The 13,189-nt window shown below is 46.7% G+C and overlaps 1 protein-coding gene across 1 annotated transcript in view; it reads left to right on the top strand.

Moving 5' to 3' along the window:
* Positions 1 to 13,189, top strand: part of LOC132396509 (otogelin-like protein) — a 350,978-nt gene that overhangs the window by 113,589 nt on the left and 224,200 nt on the right. The window contains exons 11-12 of the mRNA XM_059974091.1: positions 3,989 to 4,108; positions 13,019 to 13,127. Of these exons, the coding sequence (XP_059830074.1) occupies positions 3,989 to 4,108; positions 13,019 to 13,127 (229 nt within the window). The remainder of the gene's footprint in view (positions 1 to 3,988; positions 4,109 to 13,018; positions 13,128 to 13,189) is intronic.

Genomic DNA, 13,189 nt, shown 5'->3' with positions numbered 1-13,189 from the left:
CCAATCCCCCTGGGCAAGCTCCTCTCTCCAACCCGCTGGGCAAGCTTCTCTCTCCAATCCCCCTGGGCAAGCGCCTCTCTCCAATCCCCCTGGGCAAGCTTCTCTCTCCAATCCCCCTGGACAAGCTTCTCTCTCGAATCCCTCTGGGCAAGCTTCTCTCTCCAATCCCTCTGGGCAAGCTCCTCTCTCCAATCCCCTTGGGCAAACTCCACTCTCCAATCTCCCTGGGCAAGCTCCTCCCTCCAATCCCCCTGGGCAAGCTCCTCTCTCCAATCCCCCTGGGCAAGCTTCTCTCTCCAATCCCCCTGGGCAAGCTCCTCTCTCCAATCCCCCTGGGCAAGCTCCTCTCTCCAATCCCTCTGGGCAATCTCCTCTCTCCAATCCCCCTGTGGAAGCTCCTCTCTCCAATCCAACTGGGCAAGCTCCTCTCTCCAATCCCCCTGGGCAAGCTTCTCTCTCCAATCCCCGTGGGCAAGCTCCTCTCTCCAATACCCCTGGGCAAGATCCTCTCTCCGATCCCCCTGGGCAAGCTCCTCTCTCCAATCCCCCTGGGCAAGATCCTCTCTCCAATCCCCCTGGGCAAGCTCCTCTCTCCAATCCCCCTGGGGAAGCTTCTCTCTCCAATCCCCCTGGGCAAGCTTCTCTCTCCAATCCCCCTGGGCAAGCTCCTCTCTCCAATCCCCTTGGGCAAGCTCCTCTCTCCAATCCCTCTGGGCAAGCTCCTCTCTCCAATCCCCCTGGGCAAGCTCCTCTCTCCAATCCCCCTGTGGAAGCATCTCTCTCCAATCCCCCTGGGCAAGCTCCTCTCTCCAATCCCCCTGGGCAAGCTCCTCTCTCCAATCCCCCTGGGCAAGCTTCTCTCTCCAGTCCCTCTGGGCAAGCTTCTCTCTCCAATCCCCCTGGGCAAGCTCCTCTCTCCAATCCCCCTGGGCAAGCTTCTCTCTCCAATCCCGCTGGGCAAGCTCCTCTCTCCAATCCCCCTGGTCAAGCTTCTCTCTCCATTCCCTCTGGGCAAGTTCCTCTCTCCAATCCCCCTGGGCAAGCTCCTCTCCAATCCCCCTGGGCAAGCTTCTCTCTCCAATCCCTCTGGGCAAGTTCCTCTCTCCAATCCCCCTGGGCAAGCTCCTCTCTCCAATCCCCCTGGGCAAGCTCCTCTCTCCAATCCCCCTGGGAAGCTCCTCTCTCCAATCCCCCTGGGCAAGCTCCCATCCCCTTGGGCAAGCTCCTCTCTCCAATCCCTCTGGGCATGTTCCTCTCTCCATTTCCCCTGGGCAAGCTCCTCTCTCCAATCACCTTGGGCAAGCTTCTCTCTCCAATCCCCCTGTGCAAGCTTCAATCCCCCTGGGCAAGCTCCTCTCTCCAATCCCTCTGGGCAAGCTCCTCTCTCCAATCCCCCTGGGCAAGCTCCTCTCTCCAATCCCCTTGGGCAAGCTCCAATCCCCCTGGGCAAGCTCCTCTCTCCTATCCCCCTGAGCAAGCTCCTCTCTCCTATCCCCTTGGGCAAGCTTCACTCTCCAATCCCCCTGGGCAAGCTTCTCTCTCCAGTCCCTCTGGGCAAGCTTCTCTCTCCAATCCCCCTGGGCAAGCTCCTCTCTCCAATCCCCCTGGGCAAGCTTCTGTCTCCAATCCCGCTGGGCAAGCTCCTCTCTCCAATCCCCCTGGGCAACCTGCTCTCTCCAATCCCCCTGGGCAAGTTCCTCTCTCCAATCCCCCTGGGCAAGCTCCTCTCTCCAATCCCCGTCGGCAAGCTCCTCTCTCCCATCCCTCTTGGCAAGCTTCTCTCTCCAATCCCTCTGGGCAAGCTCCGCTCTCCAATCCCCCTGGGCAAGCTCCTCTCTCCAATCCCCCTGGGCAAGCTTCTCTCTCCAATCCCCCAGGGCAAGCTTCTCTCTCCAATCCCCCTGGGCAAACTTCTCTCTCCAATCCCCCTGGGCAAGCTCCTCTCTCCAATCCCCCTGGGCAAGCTCCTCTCTCCAATCCCCCTGGGCATGCTCCTCTCTCCAATCCCCCTGGGCAAGCTTCTCTCTCCAATCCTCCTGGGCAAGCTCCTCTCTCCAATCCCCCTGGGCAAGCTCCTCTCTCCGATCCCCCTGGGCATGCTCCTCTCTCCAATCCCCCTGGGCAAGCTCCTCTCTCCTATCCCCTTGGGCAAGCTTCACTCTCCAATCCCCCTGGGCAAGCTTCTCTCTCCAGTCCCTCTGGGCAAGCTTCTCTCTCCAATCCCCCTGGGCAAGCTCCTCTCTCCAATCCCCCTGGGCAAGCTTCTGTCTCCAATCCCGCTGGGCAAGCTCCTCTCTCCAATCCCCCTGGGCAACCTGCTCTCTCCAATCCCCCTGGGCAAGTTCCTCTCTCCAATCCCCCTGGGCAAGCTCCTCTCTCCAATCCCCGTCGGCAAGCTCCTCTCTCCCATCCCTCTTGGCAAGCTTCTCTCTCCAATCCCTCTGGGCAAGCTCCGCTCTCCAATCCCCCTGGGCAAGCTTCTCTCTCCAATCCCCCTGGGCAAGCTCCTCTCTCCAATCCCCCTGGGCAAGCTCCTCTCTCATGCCTCTGTAATTCCCTTTATTCCATTGTGATACTGATACATGTGACTTGTGCTTCTCCCTCTCGAATTGTAGTATTAATTTCATCATATTATGATAACTGCCTCCTAAAAGTTTCTTTACATTAAGCTCCCTAATTATATCCAACAACCCCCAATCTAAGAGCTTTTTACCTAATAGGCACAAACAGAAACTGCTCCTAAAATCCATCTCGGAGGCATTCGACAAATTCATTCTCTTGTGATCTGACACCAACCTGATCTTCCCAATCTCCTGGCATATTGAAGTCCCTCATTTGATTTGTGTCATTACCGTTATTACATGCCTTTTCCAGCTCCCTTTGCAACTCAATCCCGCACCTTGGCTACTATTTGGAGGCCAATATATGATTTCCATAATGGTTTTTCCCTTGCAGTTTCTTAACTCTGCCCACGAAGATTCAACATTTTCTGACTCTATGCCACCTCTTGTTAAAGATGTAATTCCATCTCTTACCAACAGAGCCACGCAGAACCTAAGCCTTCCTGCCTGTCCTCTTGATCCAAAGTATATCCTTTGATGTTCAGCTCCCCACTATGGCCTTTTTACAGCCATGACTCAATGATGCCCATAAGTCATATCAACCAGTCTCTAATTGTGTCACATGTTCATCCACCTTAGTTTAAATGCTATATGCATTGAAATACAATGAAATCAGTCCTGGATTCTTCACCCTTTTGAATTTTGCCTCTGTGATACAATTGAACTCTTTGCTCTGTCTGCATTTGTACCCAGTCATGGGCTTGTCCTTCCTTACATTCATGTTACACCCATCATCTATTTATTTATTTAGAGATACATCACAGAACAGGCCCTTTTGACTCAATGAGTCAACTGCCCAGCAACCCAACTATTTAACCGTAGCTAGTCACAGGATGGTTCACAATGACCGATAATCCACTAATTGGTACATCTTTGGACTGTGGGGGGAAACCCAAACGATCACAGGAAAGATATGCAATCTCCTTAAAGAGGACACAGGAATTAACTCTGAACGACACCCTGAGCTATACGTGTACATTGTTAAAACACTAAATGCACGGTAATAATGGTGAGTAACTAAGGGGGAAAAGAGAATAAAAATGTAAAATAACGACCTAACCTAAAGGGACTAGGATGTAAAGATCTAATAGGTTGTATCGAGTGCATGCAGGGAAAGCCCACGAGGCCATGGAGAGAGAGAATACAAATCCCAGAGATGTGAGGTACTGTCTGCTGACCTGACCCACTGTGATAGGCATCACAGATAAAGTTTTGTTCCCCCCCCACCACCACCACTCCAACAACTCACAGTTTTGTGTGTGAGTTGAGCTTTCTGCAATTGTTGATGGCCTAATTTTTTTTCATAGGATTGAGGAAAGAACTGTTTTAAATTTTAAATCTTCCTCGTTTCTCTCTTTGTTCCTTAGAGTGTCGTCCCTCATACTATTTCAGTTACAACGTCAGTATTTGTCCCAAAACCTGTCAGACCTACTGGAAGAATATGCAGTGCAAGGGGCCAGCTCTCATGGGATGTGTCTGTCCTGATGGTAAGAGAAAATATGAAAATATCAGATTTACGTTTGACTGGGAGCTTCATTAGATATGAATATTAGTTGAAGTTAGGTTAAATGTTTACTTCCTGTTTGTATACAGTAAATGTACGGGACACTGCATGATTTTTCCAAGCATTGACTATAACAATAGAAACTAACTGATACTATGGATATACATTCAGTTTCTCAACATCTATTCCAGCAGTTGAGTGTGCTTGATTTGGTGGAATGTACATGTTTCTGTCATGTATTACCCTTAACCACTGAATGTTTCAACACTAGTTCAAAAAACCAATAAAGACTCATGGAGTCACAGAAAACTACAGAATAGAAACAGGTCCTTTGGCCCATCTAGTCCATGCCGAACTATTAATTTGTCTAGTCCCATCAACCGCAATTTATCTGCAATTTGAGAAGGATAAGGGCAGATCAGAGGTGTCAGTGTTGCAGTTGAACAAAGGAGACTATGGAGCCATGAGGGAGGAGCTGGCCGAAGTTAAATGGACGGATATCCTAGCAGAAATGACAGTGGAACAGCAATGGCAGGTATTCTTGGGAATAATGCACAAGGTGCAAAATCAGTTCATCCCCCGGAGAAGGAAGGATTCAAAGGGGGGAAAGGGGCCACAGTGGTTGACAAAGGAAGTCAGAGATTGCATAACACTTAAAAAAAAGTATGACAGAGCTAAGGTGAGTGGGAAGACAGATGATTGGGAAATTTCTAAAGAACAACAGAACTTAACTAAAAAGGCAATATGGGGAGAAAAAATGAGGTACGAACGAAAGCTAGCCAGGAATATAAAGGAGGATAGCAAAAGCTTTTTTAGGTCTATGAAGAGAAGGAAGATAGTTAAGAACAATGTTGGGCCCTTGAAGAATGAATTGAGTGAAATTGTTATGGGAAACAGAGAAATGGCAGAAGAATTTAATGAATACTTTAGGTCTGTTTTCACTAAGGAAGACACAAGCAATCTCCCAGATGTATGGATGGGCCAAGGACATAGGGTAACAGAGGAAATGAAACAGATTGACATTAGGAAGGAAACAGTGATGAGTAGACTGATGGGACTGAAGGCTGACAAATCCCCAGGTCCAGATGGTCTGCATCCGAGGGTACTAAAGGAGGTGGCTCTGGAAATTGCGGATGCATTGGTAATCATTTTCCAATGTTCCTTAGATTCAGGATCAGTTCTTGAGGATTGGAGAATGGCTAATGTTATCCCACTTTTTAAGAAAGGAGGGAAGGAGAAAACAGAAAACTATCGTCCTGTCAGCCTAACAGGGTTAGATGCTAGAGTCCATTGTTGAAGATGAAATAGTGGCATATCTAGATAGCAGTGATAGGACTGGGTGTTTCTCGGAATGGCAGGTGGTGACTAGTGCGGTGCCACAGGGCTCGGTATTGGGACCACAGCTGTTTACGATTTGCATCAACGATTTAGATGAAGGCATTGAGAATAACATCAGCAAGTTTGCTGATGATACTAAGCTGGGTGGCAGTGTGACATGTGATGAGGATGTTAGGAGAATTCAGGGTGACTTGGATAGGCTGGGTGAGTGGGCAGATACTTGGCAGATGATGTTTAATGTGAATAAGTGTGAGGTTATCCACTTTGGGAGTAGGAACAGGAAGGCAGATTATTATCTGAACGGTGTAAAGTTAGGTAAGGGAGAAATACAAAGAGATCTAGGAGTCCTTGTTCATCAGTCACTGAAGGTGAATGAGCAAGTGCAGCAGGCAATGAAGAAGGCTAATGGAATGTTGGCCTTTATTACAAAGGGAATTGAGTACAAGAGCAAGGAAATCCTCTTGCATTTGTACAGATCCCTGGTGAGACCACACCTGGAGTTTTGTGTACAGTTTTGGTCTCCAGGGTTAAGGAAGGACATCCTGGCTGTAGAGGAAGTGCAGCATAGATTTACGAGGTTAATTCCTGGGATGTCTGGACTGTCTTACGCAGAGAGGTTAGAGAGACTGGGCTTGTACACGCTGGAATTAAGGAGATTGAGAGGGGATCTGATTGCAACATATAAGATTATTAAGGGATTGGACAAGATGGAAGCAGGAAATATGTTCCAGATCCTGGGAGAGTCCAGTACCAGAGGGCATGATTTGAGAATAAGGGGTAGGTCATTTAGGACAGAGTTAAGGAAAAACTTCTTCTCCCAGAGAGTTGTGGGGGTCTGGAATGCACTGCCTCCGAAGGCAGTGGAGTCCAATTCTCTGGATGCTTTCAAGAAGGAGCTAGATAGGTATCTTATGGATCGGGGAATCAAGGGATATGGGGACAAGGCAGGAACTGCGTATTGATAGTAGATGATCAGCCATGATCTCAGAATTGTGGTGCAGGCTCGAAGGGCCGAATGGTCTACTTCTGCACCTATTGTCTATTGTCTATCACCTGCAACTGGACCAACCCCCTCCATACCCCTTCCATCCATGTACCTCTCTAAATTTCTCTTAACCTTTGAAATTGAACCCATATCCGTTACTTCCACAAGCAGCTCGTTCCACACACTCTCACCTTCTCCTAAGTAAAGAAGTTACCCCTCATGTTCCCCTGACTCATTTCACCTATGAAGTCACGAGGGCTGAACGAAGGCATGAAGTTGTTCTAGAAAACAACATAAAGGAGAATCCTGAAGGATGCTATAAATATGTTAAGGGCAACAGGATTTCAAGGGACAAAATTGGTCCTCTGGAACACCAGAATGTGTGGAGCCAAACAGATGGAGACCTTAAATAATTCTTTTTGCATCTGTTTTTATTCAGGAGACAGACTCAGTACCCATAGAAGTGAGGCACAGCAGCAGCAACTTCATAGACCCTGTACAGACTGCAGAGGAGGAGGTGTTTGCTATCCTGAGGCAAATCAGGGTGGATAAATCTCCAGGGCCAGACAAGGTGTTCCCTCTTATTCTAAGGAGGCAAATACTGAAATTGCCGGGGCACTAGCAGTCATATTAAAACCATCCTTAGCAACAGGAGAGATACCAGAGGACTGGAGGACAGCCAAAATTATTTCACTGTTTAAAAAAGGATCTAAACATAAACCAGAAAATTATAGGCCAGTAAGTCTGACATCAGACATAAGTCTCCAAATTAGGCCTCACCAATGTCTTAAACAACTTCACTGTAACACCCCAACTCCTGTACTCAATTTATGAAGGCCAATGTGCCAAAAGCTGTCTTTATGACCCTATCTACCTGTGACAGCACTTTCAAGGAATTGTAGACCTGTATTGTCAAATCCCTTTGTTCTACCACACTCCTCAGTGCCCCACCGTTTACCGTGTTCTACCACACTCCTCAGTGCCCCACCGTTTACCGTGTTCTACCACACTCCTCAGTGCCCCACCGTTTACCGTGTTCTACCACACTCCTCAGTGCCCCACCGTTTACCGTGTTCTACCACACTCCTCAGTGCCCCACCGTTTACCGTGTAAAACCTACTCTGGTGTGCAACACCTGGCTTGACGGCATTTAAGTATCTCTGCTGGAACACCTGCAATTTCTGCAGAAGCCTCCCATAACATCTGAGGAACATCTTGTCAAGCCTTCAGGATTAATCCACCGCATTTTGCCTCAAGACAGCGAACACCTCCTCCTCTGAAAACACAAAACACTCTGCAGATGCTGTGGTCAAAGCAACATGTACAACAAGCTGGAGGAACTCAGCAGGTTGGACACTTCCTCCTCTGTAATTTGTATAGGGTCCATGACCTTGTTACTGCTTTACCTCATTTTGTGTTCTTCTCCCCCGTATCTCTGGATTTTAAACGGATTTTTTGCATCTGCATTTCTGTGGGTTAAGGTTTCACGCAAAGACCTGACTGGGTAAGAATAACACATTTCCTTCTCACAGCTAATTTTGTCAATGTCTTCATTCTGTCACCAGCAACTGCTCCACACTTGTCAGTCACAGCTTCATTGAAAATGGATTGTTGGACCCATGCTGTTGAACTGATTGAGAAAGAGATCCCAACCTGACCACACTCCCCTGAAGAGGTCCTTAGCCCTGCTCATGACTCTTCATGTACAGACCCAAGATCTCCTTTGTTCCAAATGAGCAAACTCAGATTATCCAGTTCTTCATTACTGCGAGTCTATTGTTACTCAGAAGCACGGATGAAGTGAAGAACTCATTTGCAGCTGCATCAGATACACCCATTCATTACAAAGTAAAGCATACATCAGACATAAATGATACGTGAATTCAGAAGTCCATTGTAGTATAAAGTGAGTAAAGTGCAGAGGTTGAAGGGAAGTAGCAGTTCTTGAACTTGGTTATGAGGGACTCGGGCTCCTACGCCTTCTGCCTGAGAAAATGGCAAGGCCTGCATGGTGGCGAGCTCTGACGCCCGATGGTGTTCTTGAGGCAGCACCTCCTGTAGATAAACAATCAGGAGAAAATCTGCAGATGCTAGAAATCCAAAGCAACATTCAGGAACTCAGCAGTCCTGATGAAGGGTCTCAGCCTGAAATGTTGACTGTTCACTCTTTTCCATTGATGCTGCCTAGCCTGCTGAGTTCCTCCAGCATTTTGCATGTGTTACCTCCTGTAGATAATACCAATGGTGGGTATTCCAGTGATGTTGTTGGTTCCCTCACCTCCTGGAGACACTGCTGATGGTGGGTGTTCCAGTGATATGGTTCATTCCCTCACCTCCTGTAGGTACCACCAACAGTCGTTCCCTCACAGACAGACAGACATATTTTATTGATCCCGAGGGAAATTGGGTTTCGTTACAGTCACACCAACCAAGAATAGTGTAGAGATATAGCAATATAAAACCATAAATAATTAAATAAAAGCGAGTAAATAATGCCAAGTGGAAATAAGTCCAGGACCAGCCTATTGGCTCAGGGTGTCTGACATTCTGAGGGAGGAGTTGTAAAGTTTGATGGCCACAGGTAGGAATGACTTCCTATGACGCTCAGTGTTGCATCTCGGTGGAATGAGTGTCTGGCTGAATGTACTCCTGTGCCTAACCAGTACATTATGGACTGGATGGGAGACATTATCCAAGATGGCATGCAACTTGGACAGCATCCTCTTTTCAGACACCAGGACAGCATCCTCTTTTCAGACACCTCCTGTAGATACCACCACTAGTTCCCTCACCTCCTGTAGGTACCACCAACGGTTCCCTCACCCCCTGTAGATACCACAAACGGTTCCCTCACCCCCCATTGATACCACCAACGATTTCCTCACCTCCTGTAGATACCACCAATGATGCTCTCACCTCCAATAGATACTATTGATATGTAGTATCTATTCCCAAACTGGTAAATACTGTATGTGTGGTAATGAATGTCTTGTTATTTATGAGGTAATATCAAGCTGAAATCTCCTCAGATATCGTCTGACAAATTCTATAACCTTTCCCAACTATTGACATTATTGGAATGGTAATATATCATGAGTCGATATTTCAGTGATGAGGTTCCCAAGTTACTGGCAGAGCAGTAGCTGTAGAATGGCTGGAAGAGAGAGTTGATATGAAAAATATGTCAGAGAATGGGTTTGATTATTTATTATTATTATTGCAATAGAAGAGAGCTACACTGGGAGAGCCGGGGAAGGGAAATCTTGATCAAACAGTGAGGCAATATATCGGGCAAAAGTCAGGCATAATCTGTCTAGGTGATCTCAGGCCTCATCTCAGCTTTAGATCAAACAAAGAATAGACACAAATGGGCCATATTTTTGGATAGACATGTATAGTGAGATGTGTGCCACAGGGATTGGGCCAGACCCTCGAAATGTTAAAAATTATAAGTTAGATTTGAATAATGTGCCAAATGTATGGCTGTGAAATTTGGTGATCCCACATGCAGCAATGATAGGCTGCAAGGAGTACAGAAGGAGCTGTTAAGGGATATAGATAGGCTCAGTGAGTGGGCAAAGCTTTGGTATACTGTATATAGTATTATGGGACAAAGTGTGAAGTTGTTTATTTTTTCTTGGACAATAAAGCTCCATGGCGACATTTTGCAGGGCTCTGAGATTCAGAAGGCAAGCAGAATTCTTGGGAACACTGTTGTACAAAGAAATCTTGGGATCACAGAGAGTTAGCTTGCTTTCTCTAAAATATCAGGTGCTACAGGGAAATCTGACAGAAGTTTATAAAACTGAGAGGCATAAACATAGAAACGCACACAAAATGCAGGAGGAACTCAGCAGGGCCATAGGACCACAAGACATAGTAGCAGTGAGGCCATTCAGCCCATTGATTCTGCTCTGCCTTTCCATCATGACTGATTCGGGACCCCACCCAACCCAAAAATCTGCCTTCTCGCCATATCCTTTGATGCCCTGGCCGATCAGGAAATGATCAACTTCCACCATAAATATACCCACGGACTTGACCGCCATGGCAGACTGTGGCAGAGCATTCCACTGATTCACCACTCCCCAAGAAAATTCCTCCTTACCTCTGTTCTAAATGGTTGCCCCTCAGTTTTGAGACAGTGAATTGAATTGAGTTGTGTCTTCAAGTTCTGGATACCCCCACCATTAGGAACATCCTCTCCACATCCACCCTATCTAGTCCTTTCAACATTCAGTAGGTTTCAATGAGATCCCCCCACGTTCTTCTAAATTCCAGTGATTACAGGCCCAAAACTGCCAAATGCTCCTTATATGTTAACTCCTTCATTCCTGGAACCATCCTTGTGAACTTCCTCTGGACTCTCTCCAATTACAACACATCCTTTCTGTGATATGGGGCCCTAAACTGTTGACAATATTCCAATTGCAGCCTGACTAGTGTCTTATAAAGCCTCAGCATTATCTCCTTGCTTTTATATGCTATTCCCCTTGAAATGAATGCCAACATTGCATTTGCCTTCTTTACCACAGACTTGACCTGTAAATTAACCTTCTCAGAGTCTTGTTCAAGGACTCCTAAGTCCCTCTGCACCTCTGATGTTTGAACCTTCTCCCCATTTAGATAATAGTCCACACTGATGCTCCTTGTACCAAATGCATTAACATACATTTTCCAACATTGCATTCCATCTGCCACTCTTTTGCCCATTCTTCCAATTTGTCCAGGTCCTGCTGCAATCGCATAGCTTCCTCAGCACCACCTACCCCTCCACCTATCTTCGTATCATCCGCAAACTTTGCAACAAAGCCACAAATTCCATTATGCAAATCATTAACAAACAATGTGAAAAGTACCGGTTCCAATACTGACCCCTAAGGAACACCACCGGTTGTGGATAACCAACCAGAAGAGGCCCTTTTTTCCCCCACTCACTGCCTCCTGCCTGTCAGCCATTCCTCTATCCGTGCCAGTATCTTTCCTGTAATGCCACAGGATTTTATTTTGTTAAGCAGCCTCATATGCAGCACCTTATCAAATACCTTCTGAAAATCCAAGTAAATAGCATCCACAGCCTCTCCTTTGTCCACCCTGCTTGTTACTTCCTCAAAGAACTCTTAACAGATTTGTCAGGCAAGATTTCCCTTCACAAAAACCATGCTGACTTTGATTTATTTCATCATTAGTCTCCAAGTACCTTAAAACCTCATCCTTAATAATAGACTCCAACACTTCCCCAACCACTGAGTTTGGGCTAACTGGCTATAATTTCCTTTCTTTTATCTTCCTCCCTTCTTAAAGAGTGGAGTGACATTTGCAATCTTCCAGTCCTCCGGGACCATGCCAGAATCAAGTGATTCTTGAAAGATCATGACCAATACATCCGTTATCTCTTCAGCAACCCCTGTCAGGACTCTGGGATGTAGTCCATCTGGTCCAGGTGACTTATCCACCTTAAGACTTTGAGTTTGCCTGACACTTTTTCCTTTGTAATAGCAATGGTACTCACTCCTGCTCCCTGACACTCACAGACCTCTGGCACAGAGGTAGTCCTTCCACAGTGAAGACTGATGCAAAGACTGATGCCCATTAAGGACAGGCAACACCTATGGAAATGAATAAATAGTGAACACTTTGAGCTGAGACCCTTCTTTAGGACTGGAAAGGAAGGAGGAAGATGTCAGAATAAAAAAGTGGTAGAAGGTGATAGGTGAAGTCTGGTGAGTAGGAAAGATCAAAGGCTGGAGAGGAAGTAATCAGATAAGAGAAGAGAGTGGACCATAGAGAAGGGGAAGGAGGAAGGGAACCGGGGGAGGTAATAGTCATTTGAGAAGAGGCAAGAGGCCAGAGTGGGGGATAGAAGAAGAGGAGAGGGGAGGATAAATACTTTTACTGTAAGAAGAAATCAATATTCATGCCCATTTTGGAGGCTGCCCAGACAGAATATAAGGTGTTGCTCCTCCATCCTGACAGTGGCCTCATCGTGGCACGAGAGGAAGTCTTGTTCCGACATATTGGAATGGGAATGGGAATTGGAAATATCATGAATACAAGTAAAAAGCAAAAAAAGAAACACAAATTCAGTAAATATTCAGCAGGTTGGGCAGCATCTGCGGAGAGCGAAACATTTTGCCAGAAAGTTCATTGACCCTCTTTCTTCATGTTTCAACATTTTCCATTTTATGATGAAATTTAGATTCAGATTCAGTTTTATTTGTGTATATCAAGACATAGAGTGACATGTATCATATACATTAACACCCAGAGATGGGATGGAGGCAGCCAGCAGGAAGTGCCATCTATTCTGACACCAACGTAGTATGCCCACAATGCTCAGCAGAACAGCACACGCAGTAGCAACATCAAAGCAAGCCCCTTTCCCACCCTCCCACCCACTCACATTCACGGACTAACCCCGGGACTGGGCAGCTCTGGGACCCGTCCTTCCCCCAGCCTCTCAGACTTGCCCTCACTTGGTACATCACTTCAGCTGACCAGCCAATGTGTCGTGCATCACCGCGGATAGTATTTTCATGCTGATAACCCGTTATGAATACTTGTGTCCAGGTTTAATTTCTTACCGTGGGAAGTGCATCCAGCCTGAAGACTGTCCGTGTTTGTATGATGGACAAGAGTTTGAAAGTGGAAAGAGTGTGCAGTTGCATTGTTTTAAATGGTAAGCTGTATTCATCGGGTTCAGGAAACGTGCAATGAGTAGTCTATTTATAGCTTGTGCTT

This window comes from Hypanus sabinus, chromosome 7 (assembly GCF_030144855.1).
Source record: "Hypanus sabinus isolate sHypSab1 chromosome 7, sHypSab1.hap1, whole genome shotgun sequence".
Classification (NCBI taxonomy): Eukaryota; Metazoa; Chordata; class Chondrichthyes; order Myliobatiformes; family Dasyatidae; genus Hypanus; species Hypanus sabinus.
This window is presented reverse-complemented; position numbering and strand designations above follow the sequence as displayed.